Below are 18081 nucleotides of genomic sequence, written 5' to 3' on the forward strand. Positions count from 1 at the left end.
TACTCTTCCAGTGGCATTTACGACTGCAGAGGCATATGTGCTGCAGCTTCTTGCTGCAGGAACAGGCACTGTGCAGCAGTAGGACATCTCAATGCCCTGCTGTCAGAATCAATGTGATGTTTGGCAGAGGAAGCCTGGGGTCTTGTGCACAGGCTGATGGCTGTAGGTGGAAGAGAATATACTACAGCTGTCAGCATCTCCCCCACTGTGGCAAATGAAACATTTCTAGAAACGCTGTTGCATGAAGTCCAAGGTACTGCTGCCATTAAGATCTAATCTGCACTTCCCATTAAAAATGCTCTCAGCTCGACGTTGCAGTTAGCCTGTCTCTGTACTATGCAATTGCCTTCTCCCCTCCGCCCATGCCCCTCTGTAACAGAGCAAGTGGGAAACATCTCAGGTGGCTGGTTTTGTCACTCTTCCCTCATTACGTGCAGGATGCAGCGAGGTGGGCAAGAGTGGCTGGGTTGGGGCTGCCCCTCAGCAGCAGCGTCTCAGCTGGGCTGCTGCTCTGGTTCTCGCCATGCTTCACAGCCTCCTTAGATGGGAGTACAGCAAAAACAAGTGGTAGCTCATGCTGCTACTCAGCAAAACTTGTAGGATTGACTAGATCTCCCTCATGTGCCCTAATCCAGGTAGTTATGGCTGCTCCCTAATCCCAGTGAGATTAATGGTGTTTATACTTTGAGCACATCACAGCCTTTTTCCCTTGCTGCTGGCGATTTCGTGTTTCCTTGCAGCTGTAGACCTGCACCTATTCAGACAAACACCTTCATGTAATGACTGGCTAGTAAACCAAAACTAGCATCTCAGGCTTTTCTCAACCTTCCTGCATGATACAAATTTTCCAACCTATCTTAAGTGATACTACAGAGAAGAAAATAATCTCTTTACCACGGATATTGTTCTGTGTTTTGTGGCTCCTAATGTATTCCAGGGACAACATCATTGAAGGAAAAGATTTTCCTGGCGCAACAAGAATTTTCTCAAATCAGCTGCAGCTGCCAGATAGTTTCAGCTTTGAATTGTTTGCATTTATTGGGCCTGGAGTTGGTTCAATGAAGCATTTCATGTCTGCCTTGTGTCAACAGTTTGTGAGCCTTGAAGCAACTCCAGTGAACCCCCCTCCCCTTGCAAATTAAAGGCAAGGCTGCAGCAGCTGTAACCAGAGGGCTAGAAGCTGGAAAATGTCACACCACAGTTGAAGTGAAACTGATATAAATCCACAATGTGATGATCTCTTAAAAAAAAAAAAAAATCCAAACAAACTCAAACTACATTTAATACTCAACCTTTTCCACATGAGTAATGTGGAGAGGGTTTATATAGGGAAGGATATTTTGAAGGTTAACAATTGTTTGTGTAGCTAATAGTTCTTGATGTTAAGTATTAACAAACAGTTGTTCACTAACAAATTATTATCAAACAGTTGCTCACACTGAAACATAGCTTTTAAGAGAAACAAAACTGGAAAGCTGCATTGGGAAGCAAAGTGGCTCAGCTAAAAAAGTCACAGAAGAGGGTGAGGATTAAAAAAGGAAAATGGGCTTCTCAGTAAGATAACATGAGGTTACCTGTAACCATAGGAAGCTTTCTGCACTTGTTGCAGTATGACGAGGAGGTCGCCAACCTACATGAGCTATTGATCCACTGAGGTTTTGCAGTTCTCTAACACTTTCCTTTCAGTCATCCAATTCCTGAAGCTATATGTAAGCTAAAGCATCTGTTTTTCTGGATTGGCAAAACCAATTGTGTTCCATTTACCTGATCTTAGCCTGTGACTCCCAGGAATTCCCAGAACATGCTCTTGAAAACCTCAACCTGACTCGATAATTTATGCTTGCAGGACAAAAGAGTTGCAACAAAAAGTGAGATTTTTTTTTTCCTCCACATCATGCAAATAAGTCCATCTGCTCTCGAAACTAATTTGTTGCAGACAAATTTGTGTAACAAAAGTGCGTGGGCAAACATGAGTTTTGCTGGAGGGCAGTGTTTAGTCAGCTTTAGCTGGTAGCCCCCGTGGTTATTTACTAAACGTTAAGGGCTGCGTGGTTTGGGATTTTGTTGTTGTTGTTGTTGGGGTTTTTTACAGCCTTTTACTGTGAAGGCTTTGCTTTCTATGCTGTGGAGTCTGAACGTACAACTTCATCCTGTCTGAAGTGTGCATGTGTGGAGAAAAAAAAAAACCCCACAATTTAACAGCGAAACCGTAAGATCTTAGACTGCTGAAGCATCATCTAATGCAGTGTTTCTCCAGTTTTGAGGGTCTGCTTCCCTTTTGAGGCCCTCTGTCTTTAATTACGATTTCTCTTTTCTCAGAAGGTGAGAAGTTCTTCCACATTAGGAGGAAGGAAAAGTGGCTGTAATTGCTGCAAGTATTTACATTCTCCAGGGAACAGGTAACTACCTTTAATTGCTGGCAGCAGCTAGGCAATTAGCTGTTCTCTGAGTAGTATAAACACTTTATGACCTTCTTTGAACCCTCCTTTGAGAATCCCCTTGAGATAGAAGCATCACAATTTGAGGAAACACAGATCTGAAAACAAGCAGAATTGTGGAAAAGCATCTGCACAAGAAACGCGGTTATAAACTTCCATCTGACATTGTGATGGGAATCTTTTATTGGTTTCTGGAGTTCTTAAAGTTGTTTTAGGCTTTGTAAGAAGCTATACAGATTGCACTATAAAAATACTGTTATACTAGACTGAGTCAATAATTACGGACCACAACAAGGAGTTTTCATATGACTTTTATGCTCTGTTTAACTTGTTAATTCTGTTTAGTTCATTATCTTTCCATTCTTCATCCAATGACACTCCAAAGGAGTGTGTGTTTGCGTAGCATAGGGACTTTCTCTGCTATGAATTAAGCCAAATTTTGAGATTCTTGATGTAGCAAATACATTGCTGCATATGGTATTTATTTTTTTTTGTAATGATACTGCAGTCATGATCCTTCAACTATAAAAGATATTCTCTGCTGTTCTGCTTACCAACTTTGGTGATTGTGGCCCCCTGAGGAGTTACGGTCACGCAAGACATGCCTGGTTACTCTTGATTCTCTTTCACTAGACTGAGTCAACCTTCAGTCCTTTGTTCTGGTAATGCAAATTGTTTTGTATCTAGGGTTTCTTCTTATGGCTTGCCATCAAGTTTCTGTAAGCTGCAAAGATGGAAGGCTGCTCTTCCACAGACTAGCATCTTCTACAGGTGATTGTCTGTTACATGTAGCATAGGGGAAAATGAGTAACACTAACTTTATAAATCAGTTGGATTTAACACGTTTGGATTGGCTGGGACTCACCTCAATGACCTCTGTAGCATCTATAAGTTAAGACCTAGCCTGTTTACTCACCTGAGATGAAGCCTACCCTTTGTACTTATCTTTTTAATGCGGAATCTCCCCTCCTAACATGGAAAAGGTTTTGTCCTTTCAACTGTACAGAATACAGTTTTGTCATAAGGAACAGTTCATGACAAATGAAATCCAATACAGAATTCTTGGGACCCAATCTGTGTTTTTTCTAATTGGTATTTCCTGTGCAATTAAATTTAGTCCACATCAGAAAAGTCCACTGCAGTTTTACAATATTCTAGCATGCTTTTTCTCAACACTTTTGTACCCTTAGCAATTTGGCGAGTTTGAAAATAGCAAACTCATATAATATTGTTTCACAAATGACAAACTCAGCAAAGGTTTCTTTGCTATAGTGTATAAATAGCCAAACATGTAACAGCCATAGCACTGCTTGGAGTTGAGATGCGCAATATAAAGGAAGGCTCTTGCAGCCTGAGAAATTATCCTTCTAACTGCTGATTTGGCACATGTATGGCAGCTATGTGATTTTTTATATAAGAGTATTTAAAAGTAGAGTATAAGAGACTCCTTTAAAATATCTACAACCAGTAGTCTGCTATAGTAATATCTAGCATGTCTTACAGTTGCATCATCTTCTAAAATTTACTGTGAATAAGCAAGGATAAAATGTTCTGCTCTAAGGAAAAAAAAAAAGCTACACTGGAATTTGCAACAAATACTTACATGAACTAAAGAAGTTCTTAATATGAATTGTCACCTCTAATGATCTGAGTGACTGGTCAAAACTTTCCATCTTATAACTGAAATAACTGTAAGTAGAAAAAGAGGGTAAGTTGATGTGTTTGCTGCTGTGGTGCAGTTTCCTGAGGTGGTGAAATGATGATGTGAAGCCAATACTGTAACATGATTCTTTATATATTCTTCATTCTGATGACGGCTTGTTCTGGCTTACCAGCAACTTCATTTCTTGCTTATCTATGCTGGAATTTACACTTTCAGCCTCTTTTTCTTGCTCAGGTACACAAGTGCAGCCCACTGGGATAGTGACGTAATCTTCTGTGTAGACGTAACGGCCCCCAGCACACGACGACGTGCGACGGAGGATGACTGTTGGCATGTACACGGGGGTGCTGCGGAAGTGAAAATTCTCCTCGCCAAAGATCCCCATGAGGCAGCCTTTGCACAGACAGTATGCTTCAGGAATGTATTTAGGATATCTTGTGGGATCATATGAAATTCTATAGGGAAGTAAATAATAAAGATTCATTAGTATCTCTAAAAATAGATCTATTCATCTGGAAAACATTATTATAATGTGATTTGACCGTAAACATTTATATACTGCTTTTGTTTTCTTTGCCAGGAAAAATAGCTGTAGCTGTTGCTATTTGGCTTCTTATTTGTAAAGTGTAAAGAAAAAAGATGAACAACTTATAGAACTGATCAGGTCCTACAGTGCACGCTGAAGTATGACTGGCTTTCTAAAATGTGAGATTCAGGGGTTTAAGCAGAGTAAGTTTTGCATTTTGGACTGAATGGGTAAAAAGAGCATTAAAAAGGACACTGGGACATTTCCAAACTTTTGATCTGCCTTGAATTCTTCAAAAACTGGTACAAATCCTTGTTGACATTATTATTGTTGAAGCCATGACATGATGTTTTAAAAATTTATAATTTAAATAGAATTAAATTACACTACTATTTCTGCAATAGTTTCTGCTCCCTAGTATACTTGAGGTTATAAAGTTACCTTCCTCTTGAAAGCAGAAGTCTGTATTTCTTTCTCTAATTCACCTCCACTGTCTCTTGCAGAGACGAGTAATGTTTGCATGCCCACACTGAGATAAACTGCAAAGTTAATGTTTTTTCTGCCCACTCCTGCTACAGTTTGAAATAAAGCATTACCCCAAAGCTTCAAGAGTATAGCTTCTATTTTATGTTCTCTTACAGTTTGTTGTTTGAACCTTTCTTTTTGCTTATTAATGCCCTGTCTCTGGAAATTCCTGATTAGCAGGAGCTGGAAAGATTGTAACCCAAGTACAGCTTGGACCAACAAAGTCCAAGTTCCAACATTCCTCTCTGGATGTTGTTGGATGCAGAAACAAATATGTGATACTATGGTCTCGAGTCATACAGATCCTGGCTGGCCTATAGCCATTGTTTTCAGCAAAGAGAGTAAAAGCTGATACATTCTGCTTGTTTTTTGAAATAAAAGACTAAGTACACAGCGGAGTACACGTACTAGAGTGTGTAGCCATGCTGCTTATTGTCGTGGTGATGTATTTGTTGCTTTGTTCTTTACCGTTCTTCCTGCTTATACAGGAAGTAATTGCTGGGCATAGCTGTAACTTGTACATTATTACAATTGTGTGTCATTATTCTAGAAAAGATGTTTGCACCTCCAGAAAAAGAGGATTTTTTAATATGTTTAACCCCTTGCCAGCTGTCCTCTTTGTACCTCTAAAAGATTCCTCCAGATCACCTTCTGCTCTCACACACTTACAGAACTAGCCCTGCTTCAGCAGTGGTTGCACTGTCCATCTGGAGAGGGACGACAGCTCTCTTTGGCTGGAGCAGCATTCAGCCCAGAAGCACCACCAGCCACCCCTCGGTGCTCCTTCCCCAGAGCCAGTCCCTGCTTTGGGAGGATGCTGACCCTGAGGGCACTATCAGAAGCACTTATCTGTCAGCAAACAGAAACCCCTTTCCTGCCAGTTCCCCCTGCTCCTCCTTTCGCACAGTAGACGGTTAGACCTACACACGGTGCACAGCAGAAGTATCCTACAGGCACACAGAGAGTGCAAAGACACATTGGGAGGTGACCTAGTCCAAATGTCTCCATCAGGAAAAGTCTGATGTATTTGCCCATGTTTGTCCAGCCTGTTCTAAAAACCTTCAGAGGCATTCCCCAGCCTGCCCAGAGACTCTGTTGCAGTATTTCACTGCCTCTTTTCTTGGTAAGTTTTCCTAACAGTGAAGTGGACCATTTTTTTCTCGCAAACTAAATCAATCATTTCCCATGTTTGGCTGGGAAATTACAGCAGCTTTGGCTAAAAAACTGAGTAACAGTCAAAGATTTGATATAAGAGAGAATGTTCAAGCCTGAAATTTTTACTGTGAAGTGCTGCAAAACCAGTAAAACTTCTTGCACTGGGTTTTAAGCCATCCTCTATTTGGGATTGGGATAGGATCACCACAGAGTAGATCAAGTGAGGCAATTACATTAGAAAAATGAATAAGTTAAGTACCTATCATTAATATAATTATTTATGGAGTGATACAAACTTCCCACAGCATTTTTCAAAATAACCAATTTTGAAAAACACAATGGACTTAAAGTGATTCCTAGATTGTTTCCCAGAACCCCATCAGGGGTTGTACCACTTCCTTGGGTATCAAAGCATTAGCCTTTTATCTTTTCAGGCAGTCTCTGAGATGAGAAGAGGTTTCAGCTGTGGAAGAGACAGTGCAAATCTGCCTTGAGCTGTGATTACACAGTCACTCCTAGTCAACAAAATCCGCACTTGCCAACACAGGCAGCCCAGCTCTCCCTCTCGCCTCCACCCCTGGGATGATGCTAATGTTCTTCTGGTCACAGGATGGATGGGGGAATTCAGCCAACTGACAAGTAATCTCATCAAAAGCTGGATTTTGGTCCACATATACACAGAGCCCTACACAAACAAGCCAGCGTGAATAAGCAGCTGTAGATAGGGCAGACGGGAGCTGCCCTTTTCAGAAGTAACACCAGTTTATCAGGTTAAAACAAATCTGGAATCACAGCTTTAGCCAAACTCAAACTTGATTATCCTGTCATCAAAGAAGACTTGTTTGTTTGTTTTGCAATGGCCATATAATCTGGATTCTTGTCTTTTTAAGGAATTTGTTTTCCTCACAGGAAACTCTGACCAGTTTTCTCATAGCCAGACATCTGTAATGTCACAGATATTTTTTGCAAAGCTTCTCTGTCCCATTTATACTTGCTTACTTTCCCCAGGAAATACCTTCATGTTACAGGATCTCACATCAATGTGAAATAAAATGTCTGGTAGCCAGCAGAAGGGAAGAAAGTGGAATACAGACTTTTCTCCTGTGATACATTCCCATTTCAAACTCAAGTGTGAATAATTTCAGTGGTGGATTGTTAAACACACCATATGTCAAGTCATTGGTATTTCCTCTACTATATTATCTCTAGCACCTGGTTTATGATGTTACTGGAAAGCGTGAACATGCTTCTGGATGCAAACATAAGAGTTTTCACCAATAACAAGAGTACACTGTCACTGGAATCATGGTCTACAACAAACTCCCCCCTCCAAATTCCCATATGGCAAAAGTCAGATATAAATGATGTTTTCTTGGAAGGATGATGTGGTGTGGTCTTCTGCTTTCCATAAAAAAATCTCTCATATTGCTAAGCTTGATGTAGATACCTCTACTCCATCATGTGAGGATTGGAAGGAATCAGAGAGGATCTAAACCCAAAGACAGATCCAAAATATAGATGTGGTTTTGCCTCCAGACCAGAACTTTAAGGCTGAAGGCTCTAAGTAATGCCTCCTGAAATTAAACGCTGAACTCAAATGTCACTAAACTTTGGAGCCATATCCAAGGTTCTGTATCTTCATCTCAAACCTACTAAGAAAGGCCATATAACTAAAGCCTCATTTTTATCTTTCTAGGCAACCCAGACTGATTTGGGCCTGAACCACTAACAAACACCAGTAACCCAGCCATATAAATACAATTATGTGACATGCTTCCTCTGTTTGCACGTACTGAACATAATCACCCTGTGCATATAATGACCACAGCCTCAGCTACTGTAGTTTGATGCAGTTGGGGTTGTTCAGCCTGGAGAAGAGAAGGCTCTGGGGAGATCTAATTGTGGCCTTCCAGTATGTGAAGGGGCCTACAGGAAAGCTGGAGAGGGACTGTTTATCAGGGAGTGTAGTGACAGGACAAGGGGTAATGGGTTTAAACTAAAAGAGGGTAGATTTAGATTAGAGATAAGGAAAACATTTTTACAATGAGGGTGGTGAGGCACTGGAACAGGTTGCCCAGAGAAGTTGTGGATGCCCCCTCCCTGGAAGTGTTCAAGGCCACGTTGGATGGGGCTTTGGGCAACCTGGTCTAGTGGAGGGTGTCCCTGCTCATGTCACGGGGGTTGGAACTAGATGATCTTTGATGTCCCTTCCAACCCAAACCATTCTAGGATTCTATGATCGCCATTATTCCAAGCACTACAAGTCATGTTTTTATGTCTTCCCCTAGAACAGAGCAAACATGTTTGATCAGGTTAATTAACTGGATAAAACGTATGCTCCAAGTTCCCACTAACTCTTTGCTATATATAGTGAAAGATGCACCCAACTGGAGTGAACACAACAGAAGCAGCTGGGAGGAGTGGTGGAGGACTGGAGAAGTGCAACTTTCCTCTGGCACCCAAGCATCCCCTGCATCATCATGTCATTTGCTGTGGCCACTGCTGCAAACCAGACGGCCCAGCCATTTCGATGAGGGTTGCCCTTGTCCTGTGAACTCAGGTTACTGATACGTAAAGCTTACTCTGCCTAGCCAGTGCTCCTGATTTACAAATGACAGGAGCAGTGAGCTATGCTGGGTTGCTGTGTTTCGATCTGCTGGAACAAGAAGCAGGTTTGTACTGAACTGGAACTGCTAATGAAGTGTGACTAGTTCTAGGCTGCTTTTCCTTACGACCCTACGAGTGCTTTGAGAGCTCCCAGTGAAAAACAAACTTCCTGCCATTTACGTACTAAGCCTGGAAACTCAAGAGAAAAGTTTGTCAGAAGTAAAACTCTTGCAAAGACTTAATCTGTCTTGTCCTGAACTGCTACTTTCATATGTAGTATTTTTAATAATATTATCACTTCATAGTTTCCAAGCTTCTAAATCCAGTGAGTCAGATGCTGTGCTGGGGCAGGCAGATACCGCTGACTCCTCAGAAAATCACTGTTAGCACTAGACTAACAGCTGGATGTTATCAGAAGTCTAACAAGCCGATCATCATCCCTTTACTTTGCAGTCTGAAATACTTACAGGATTAAGAGCTAACAACTTTTCTTCCCTCTTGGCAAGGCATCTATTTCTCTATAGCAGGTGTTCTTTTGTTCACATTATGCTTAGTTTGTTTTATATACAGGCAATAAGTGCTTGCATAGAATAGCCTAGTGCTAACAGTGATTTTCTGAAGAGCTGTATGAATATGTACTCAAATAAAAAGGATGGCAGTTCTGCGTCCCCTTGTATTCTTTCCCTCGGCTGCATCTTTGGGATATGCACACTGTGCCACATGCTAATGTTAAATCCTGGAAAATGTCTTGGATAAGATTCTTGAAAATCACTGGAGTATTATTTAAAGGAAAGCCCTCTTGTATGACTTTTTTCAAAAGCACTGCAGACAAGCTTGGCTTTTACCAGTAAAAAAAAGACTTGCCTGTATTACTTTTATAAATATTTTATGTAGATGAGCACTAAACCAAGGATGCTTATAAACTGAAACTGGTTTTTGAAAAGCAGAAAAAACAAGCTGGGCAATGTCTGAGAGAGGGACTAGCTAACATGGGATTTCATGATCAGATCAACACTGACGATAAAAGTTCAATCTCTGTAAATGAATCCTTGGCAACTGCAGGATTAGGCCCCAGAGATGGACACAGAAGCCATGAGATTTGGAAATTCAGAAGCAGGAACGGCTTCTTGAATACGCATACAGAATTTTTGCTAAATTCACGCAGAAGACTCTGAATGTATTCCCACGAACTAGCTATGAATCGTATTATAACCTTAAGACAACAGAGAATAAAAATAGAGCTGGTGTGTACAGCTGATTACCAAATGGCACCCGTGCTCTGCAGCACCATGAATGGAATCACAAATCAACACTACCTGTAAATGCGCTGTTGACTTCAATGGGATCACATTTTTCAACCATTACTCTGAGCTTTATGGTCACAGCCTGCAAACACTTAGGCACACATTTAAAATTAATCCTTTTTATAATGGCTGTTATCCATGAGCAACTTGTGTGTGCATCTCTGGAGCTGAGCCTGCATTGGTAAACATTCACCATGCTTACGGTTTCTCTAAATTTTAACAAGCAACACCCAACCTGTGCTGTCAGCAGGGATCTATAGGTGGTAAGACAACCCATATCACTAATTCTCGTGAAGCAACTGTGAAGCATAGCAATAGCCAAGCACCACGGCCCTTGCCAGTACCTCCTTGTACAAGCAAGCTTTCTGGATTTCATTCACCGTCCATGTAATACTACTAAACAACCAGTATCTATCCAGGCAACTCCTGGATAGATGTCACACACTGGCACACAGTCAGCCTGATGATTTCCTGGCATGATGATTTCACCGCAGAGCTTCTGCCGCTGGCTCTATTTTTTTTAAAAAATGGGTAATTCTTAGACCAACTTCCTGACATGCTGAGCAAACCCAGTATGCTCAAGATTTCACTCCACTCTATAGGTTTCAGGGAACTCTGCTGTCTCTTTATAGCTCGGCAGGGTGAAGAGCGATTTGTGGGATTAAACTTTGTGCTCTGAGTTATATACTGATCTCCTGTAGCCATCAGGATGGAATTTCAGTATCAGGCAGATGAACTAATATTGTTCCTCTAACTTTTGCCTGAAATACCAACTGTTGGTTGTTGCCAGCAGCAGGATTGTGGACCAGATGGATCTGTGGTGCAATCCACATGCAACTCCTGTATCTCTGGGTTGTAGTAAGCCAAAAATGATGTAAATCTTGATTTTTGTATAACCAAATTAAAGACCAAGTAATAGAAAATAAATAGTAAGCACGGAATAAAGACAAGGAAAGAAGCCACATAAGGATGTGTTGGGTTTGCGTGGCAGGGTTTTGGTGGCGGGGGGGCTACAGGGGTGGCTTCTGTGAGAAGCTGCTAGAAGCTCCCCCTGTGTCTGATAGAGCCAATGCCAGCCGGCTCTAAGACGGGCCCGCCGCTGGCCAAGGCCAAGCCAATCAGCGCCTCTGTGATAACATATTTAAGAAGTAGAAAAACACTTAGAGAGGGAGAGCTTTTGCAGCCGGAGAGAGGAGTGAGAAGATGTGAGAAACTCTGCAGACACCAAGGTCAGTGCAGATGGAGGGGGAGGAGGAGCTCCAGGCGCCGGAGCAGAGATCCCCCTGCAGCCCGTGGTGAAGGCCATGGTGAAGCAGGCTGTCCCCCTGCAGCCCATGGAGGAAGGATGAGGGGGTGTAGAGATTCCACCTGCAGCCCGTGGAGGACCCCACGCCGGAGCAGGTGGAGGCACCTGAAGGAGGCTGTGGCCCGTGGGAAGCCCACGCTGGAGCAAGTTCCAGGCCGGACCGGTGGACCCGTGCAGAGGGGAGCCCACGCCAGGGCAGGTTTGCTGGCAGGACTTGTGACCCCGTGGGGGACCCCACGCTGGAGCAGTTTGCTCCTGAAGGTCTGCACCCCATAAGAGGGACTCCATGCTGGAGCAGGGGAACGATGAGAGGAGTCCTCCCCCTGAGGATGAAGAAGCGGCAGAAACACCGTGAGATGAACTGACCGTAACCCCCACTCCCCGTCCCCCTGTGCCGCTGAGGGGGGGAAGGTTGAAGCCGGGAGTGAAGTTGAGCCCGGGAAGATGGGAGGGGTGGGGGGAAGTGTTTTAAGAGTTGATTTTATTTTCTCATTCCTCTACTCTGTTTTGCCTAGTAATAAATTAGATGAATTCCCTCTCTAAGTTTGGTCTGTTTTGCTCGTGACGATAATTAGTGAGTGATCTCTCCCTGTCCTTATCTCGACCTACAAGCATTTCGTTATGCCTTTTCTCCCCTGTCTAGTGAATGAGGGGAGTGAGAGAGCGGCTCTGGTGGGCACCTGGCCTCCAGCCAGGGTCAACCCACCACAAAGGATTATCTGTACTTTGAGCCAATCAAGCCTAATTCTTCCACGCTGAATAGAATGACAAGCTTGGATATATGCAATGCAGTAGGGTGAATGTTATACACAGATCTCTAAGTAATATATTTGATTCTTTCTCACAAATGCTGATATGAAAAAAAATCAGTTGAACTGAATGGTCATGTGAGCAGAAGAATTACAAGAAACAGCGTTAAACAGCTGGGAGCAGGTGCCTAGGGAGATATGCAGGGGAAGGTAAGTAGAGCCAGACTTAATATCTTTATTATTAATGACCTGGAATATGGAGTATAAACAGTATGTTAATGAAATCTGCAGATGGTAACAATGGGAACTGCTGCAACACCAATGAAGACAGAGAAACAGCAGGAGATATCTCAGACATTAAAATGCAAGTCAAAAAGAAGAAAGACCCTTTGTGCACAGAGCAGAAATCAATTGCACTGTAACTCTTTAGGGGCAGAAAAGAAGTTGGAGAGCAGGATGTCTGTGAGACACATAGAAACAGGGCAGGAATCTTGATGCAAGTTTCAAATAGTCAAATTCATGCTTTGAGGGATGTCCTATCAGGGTGTACAAGAGAGGACTGCCTACAGTGAATTCATTTCTGGGCATGCACTACTAGAACAACTCCAGTCATTCAAAGGCAGTTCAAGAGACAGCAACGGATCTTGGCAAGATGAGCGAAGGGGAGCAACTCATGAGGAAAGATTAAAAGAATTAAACATAAGTAGGCTTGTTAATAAAGTTCTGTGTTACAGAAGACAGCTGTATGCAGTTTTTCAGAATAACACCCCTGACGTGGAGAAGAAATTGTTGGGATCGTGTAAGTGGAATTGGTTAGCCACTGACAAGACGTAATGTGCTATTACTTGGAATCCTTAACGGAGAGTTGCATGTCCTTTTTAAAGACATGCAGTAGCTCTAAAGGGATTTGGGAACTTGCTTCCAGGGTAATTGGCTGGACACCACAGATCAGACCAGATCTTCATGATGCTTTTATATGGCTTCAAAATCTATGAAATAGCAGGTTGTAATAGCAAATGTGCATTTACTGTTCATAATGAGCAATTTTATAGTTTACACTTCCATTACACATCTTGCAATGTCTGTTGCTGTCTCATTGCACACTAATGATACAGTAAAAATGGGATCAAGAAAAAAAGCTATAAATGAGATCTGTTAACTGGACAGTGTACTCAGGCCTCTGCACCCTAGAGAAACAATTTTTTCCCCTAAATATAATTTTAGATTCTGCCTTTGACACTGTAATACTTTTTTTCACTATCTTTTAAAATTTCTAGCTTGGAGATGTCATCAAGTTACTTGTATGTGAAGGGTTAGTGGACTGTTTGAAACCATTCTGGTGAAAAGTATAGTGGATTTACAGTTTCTTAATAAACTTTTTGTAAGCGAGTCCCCAAATAGCAGCTGGTTTTCTGTTCAGAAGTAAGTCTATACAGAGCTCCAAGAAAAAATAAATACCTGCCCAATGAGACATAAGCATGGAAGGCACTGTTTTCAGATCAGGAGAACAATTTTCTGATAGCACTAGTAGGTGGCAAAACCAACGCAAAAAATACCCAAGCCTCACGGTAGTTGTTCTGTTCATTGTACTTGCTTTTTGCATGCTTAGGTAGCTTAAAAAATCCTCAGTCTGCTTAGAGAAAATGTATTACTAAAAATACTATTTCTAAAAATACTTTGTTTATGAAAGGCTTATTGAGCAAATAAACCATTTTTCTTTCAGTAGGATTACTTCTTAGACTAAAAGCGGGCAAAAACCATGCCACAAAATAAATGTTTATTGGAGATCGCTAACAAGGAGATATTTAAGTTTGCTGAATACACAGTAACTGCATCAAGGTATATATGAATGATAATATAGAGAAAGTAGCAAGAAAGTCAGTTCCTTTTAAGTTTGTGCATATTTTAGCTTCCTGTTGTCTGCAGTGTCTTTACTGAAAGCCAAAAACAGAACCCAACTCTGTCAGTGTTATTCAGACAAAATTACCAGAGGACTTGATAGTGAGAATGTGATCACACGTTGATTTTAGTGTTCTAGATCAGTGGTTTCCAAGCCTTTCCAGCATTCCCTACAGAAGTGCAGACCCTTGTTTTGTATATTAACCAGCCTAACAACACATTTACTTTACTTAGTTATTTTTATGCCCCCTTAAAAATAGTCTGTCAGCCCCTGTTCCACCTCAGGGGAGGGGGGGGGTTTGCAAACACAGATGTAGAAAATTGCGGTACTCGTTCCTTGCCTGTGCTTGTACAGCAAACTGGACAGCAAGCCCTTGCCATGTTAGTGAAGATACGGCTCTGCTGGTATGTAACCAGAACACACACTGCACTCGGACATGTTTTAGAAACCAGCACAGTGTCTGAAGTCACATCTCAGGGAAAGCATCTGAGCCCCTTTGGGGATGCAACAGAGTCAGGAGGGGCTTTATTGGTGGTGGCCCTTTGCCGAGGGCCCTCTGAGTGAACTTCACATATGACAATTTGCCGAAGTGACTTTTTGAGAGGTGGTCTGTGCTCCCAGGCAAGTGGGGGTGTGTGAACTCCATCTCACAGCTTGCTCCACCTCATTCGTTTTTCATTTCTTTTTCTGCCCATTAGACATATTCCTCACACATATGTTTTTACATATTTACCTCATATCTGCCTATTTAGAAGCCTACTGTAACACCGTTCCGTGCGGCTGCTGCTCGGTGCAGCAAGTTACCCCTCAGGACCGGCACCTTCCGCACCAGACTCCGGGCACGGTGCGGAGAAAGGGGGGGAAAGCCCCGGGCAGGCGAGGCACCGGGGGGTCCCACACAGCGGAACGGGCTCTCTTCAGCTCACCGCCACCGTGGCACCGCTTCTCCCCTTGACGCGGCTGGAGCCCCCTCCTCCCCCCCGGTGCCCCGGAGTCACCTGTAGGCCCACGGCGAGGCACTGCGCAGGTTGACGGGGAGCCGGAACCTCTTGTCGGCGGCCGGCCGGCTCCCGGCGGGGCAGCTGGCGTTGTGCTGGCGGCCCGGCGGCTCGGGCTGCAGGGTGTGGTGGAAGGCGCTGAGCATGCCCGCTGCCAGCCGCCCGTACAGCTGCTCCAGCAGCTCCTCGGGTCGTTCGCCGCAGGTCCGGGTCCGCGCCGGCCGCTTGGGCGCCTTGACAGCCTCCGGGCGGAGCGGGAGCAGCGCCGCGCACAGCAGCGCCGCCAGCGCCGCCCGCACCTGCAACGACGCCGCCGTCAGCGGGGCTGGGACCGGGCGCGCCTCCCCACACCCGCCGTTCTCCGGAGTCCCCCGGCCCGGGGGTCGGGGCGCTCCCCTCCCGGCCCGCCCTGACCGGTCCCCGGCCCGCAGTCCCTTACCCTGCCTCGCTGCATGGCGGTTGGGCTGCTCGAGGAAGCTGAGGAGAGCGACGGGCTAGTGGAGCCGCGCCGTGCCACTGGCTCTCTCGGCGGAGGAGCTGTTGGAAAAGTGCCCCGCTCCTCACTGCATCTCCCCTGGCCTCGCATGCCAGGAACATTTTAGGCGCTCACGGAGGAGGCGAGCGCTCAGCGCCGGGGAGCTGGCCGGTGCCGCACTCGGCACGGCCCCGCCGTCCTGCCCCGCTGCCCCTGGCCACCGGGGCAGCCCCGCAGGCACGGACGGGCTTGGTCCGCCACCAGCTGCTGTCCTGCTCCGGGGTCCGGCCACAGTAACCCCGCAGGGCGACCCGCCCGGCTCTCCCTTCAGACCTGGGGGGCTGCGGGCCCCCATCCCCTCCTCTGTCAGGGGCCGAGCGCTCCCTTCCACGACATTTCGTACCTGTGGTCAGCAGCAGCCACCACCCTCAGTGGTGTGGAGATGAGTTGGTCTCTCCTCAAGCCCACTGAGGCCCAGAGCCTCGAGTGGGACCCACTCGGGGACCCACTTGGCCAGGGCATGAGACTGAGGCAGAGCCAGGATGGTTTTGGCCCGGTAGGAGCCAAGGTGTCAAGGCTGATGAGAAAAAATGTGGGGATTTAGAGCTGAAAATAGCACAACTCTGGCCATGGAACTGCAGCTGAGGAGGAGATTGCTGCAGTCCTGACTCTTTCAGTCACTTTGGAGCAACTGGCACTGTCCCTTGTAGGGGTTTGGGATCTCCGACATGCCTAGCTCCAGGTAGCACCTCTGGTTTGTTTCTCCAGAAACAGCCCTGCTGTGTAGCTCCTCCAGCAGATATTGGGGTGGTTGAAGTCCCGTGGGAGGACTGGGCATGGCGCACAGGAGGCTGCTTCGAGCTGTCCATATAAGCCCCATCCACTTGTTCTTCCAGCCGAGGTGGCCCGCAGCAGACACGCTCGACAATGTCACTCTCCACTGACTAAAAAGGAAGCCAACTTCAGAAGGTGAGAAACTTGCATTGTACATATCTAAATGAGATTGAGGTGAGTCTCACCTCTAATGACTTCTCCGTCCATTCTGTGCTGGGTTTTCGGTACTTTTAACAGACACATAATGCAATACATTCAGAGTCTCTGGCACAACCCACAAAAATGAGCATCTGTAGTAATCTAGGTCATAAAAGATGTGGTCCACTGAAATGTTTTGCACTAAAAACAGCCTTTAAAATTTATCACTTGAATAAAATATTTGGTGTGCTATGATTAAGCCCTGCATGTATATTGAGGCATGTACTATAAGGATAGTCAAATATGAAAATATTGATCAGGAATAAGGGAAAATGTGTTCATAAGTCATACAAGGACTGTGAAACCCCAGCTTGGTACCACAGAAATACAAGACATCAGCTTCACAGACCAGGCTGAAATTGAAACAGAATGATCTGGCATTCATCAAGTGATGAAGTTACTTGATTTCATGGTTTCTGAAAAGTGATTGAGTTGAGTCAAAGTGTGATTTTTAGTGGTTTTGTTACCTTATGCATCACAGGTCAGTATCACTCATGAGCAGTGTCTTAACCTTGAACCGTGTGGGATTTGAATCAGGTTTCAACTCTGAGGAAGGACTTTGTTTCCAATTGAATTCAAAGCTCTGCTTTGCAGTCCTATCCTCGGGTGACAGACTCGGGCAAGGGACCTGTCCATTTAGCCCAGGCCAGTCTAACCTCCTGAGCCCTATGCTGCACCTGGCCTTCAGTTACTTCAACACCTTCGAGTAATATGTGTGGCAACATGACTAATATTAATCTTGACAGATCTTTTTATATTGCTCTTCCTCTGATAAACCAGTATCTTTTCTCAATGCTTTCCAAGTAGCGTGAGGATGTCACATTTCACTTTGCAAAACATGACTTTTATGCACTTCTTTTATATGCATTGACATTTCTGGGAGAGGTCTGGCTCAAAAAATCAGAGCAGAAGGAGCAGAAACAACTGCACAGACATTAAATTGCCAGTGAGTTTAAGGCTTTGAGTCTCATCTAGATGATATTCTAATTCTATAAATTAGTTGCACCATATTGTCTGATTAGCAGTCTCATTGATTCAAATAATAATAATAAGAATCACAGAAGGGCAGCAAATGAGATTCCATTACATGGGAACTGAAAGAGTGCTATGCCAGCTCTCATGGCATAGTTTACCCTAGAGACATCTGAATCATAAAAAATTCACTTTGGCAAAACTTAGGTTCTACCATGAATTTGAGAAGTCACTAAGATATTACTAAGGTACCAGTATCATTGTCATTGACTTTGATTTATAATTTTCTGTGAATTTGAGGGACTTCAAGATATCTATGTAATGAAATATTGGGAAAAAAATCTTTAGTAATAAAAAGTCTGTCCGGGATTTGATGCAATATATGATAATATTTCAATCAATAAATTCAGAATAGCAGCCATGTGCACCTT

General features: G+C 44.1%; 1 protein-coding gene across 2 annotated transcripts in view; it reads right to left on the bottom strand.

The window, feature by feature from the left end:
- The window catches only part of IL17D (interleukin 17D), a 28588-nt gene extending 12871 nt beyond the window's left edge, over nucleotides 1-15717 (bottom strand). The window contains exons 1-3 of one of the 2 annotated variants that reach the window (XR_008574453.1): nucleotides 15611-15717; nucleotides 15172-15470; nucleotides 4042-4556 (exon numbers count right to left, since the gene is read on the bottom strand). Coding sequence is in view for 1 of the 2 variants with exons in the window: in XM_054807497.1 (XP_054663472.1) it covers nucleotides 4241-4556; nucleotides 15172-15470; nucleotides 15611-15625 (630 nt within the window). In the remaining variant the exon portion in view is untranslated. Of the gene's footprint in view, nucleotides 1-2599; nucleotides 4557-15171; nucleotides 15471-15610 lie in introns of those variants that run through there. The other variant, XM_054807497.1, reaches the window with a different exon arrangement.
- Between the last annotated feature and the right edge of the window lie 2364 nt (nucleotides 15718-18081).

The sequence above is a fragment of the Grus americana genome, chromosome 1, assembly GCF_028858705.1.
Source record: "Grus americana isolate bGruAme1 chromosome 1, bGruAme1.mat, whole genome shotgun sequence".
Lineage (NCBI taxonomy): Eukaryota > Metazoa > Chordata > Aves > Gruiformes > Gruidae > Grus > Grus americana.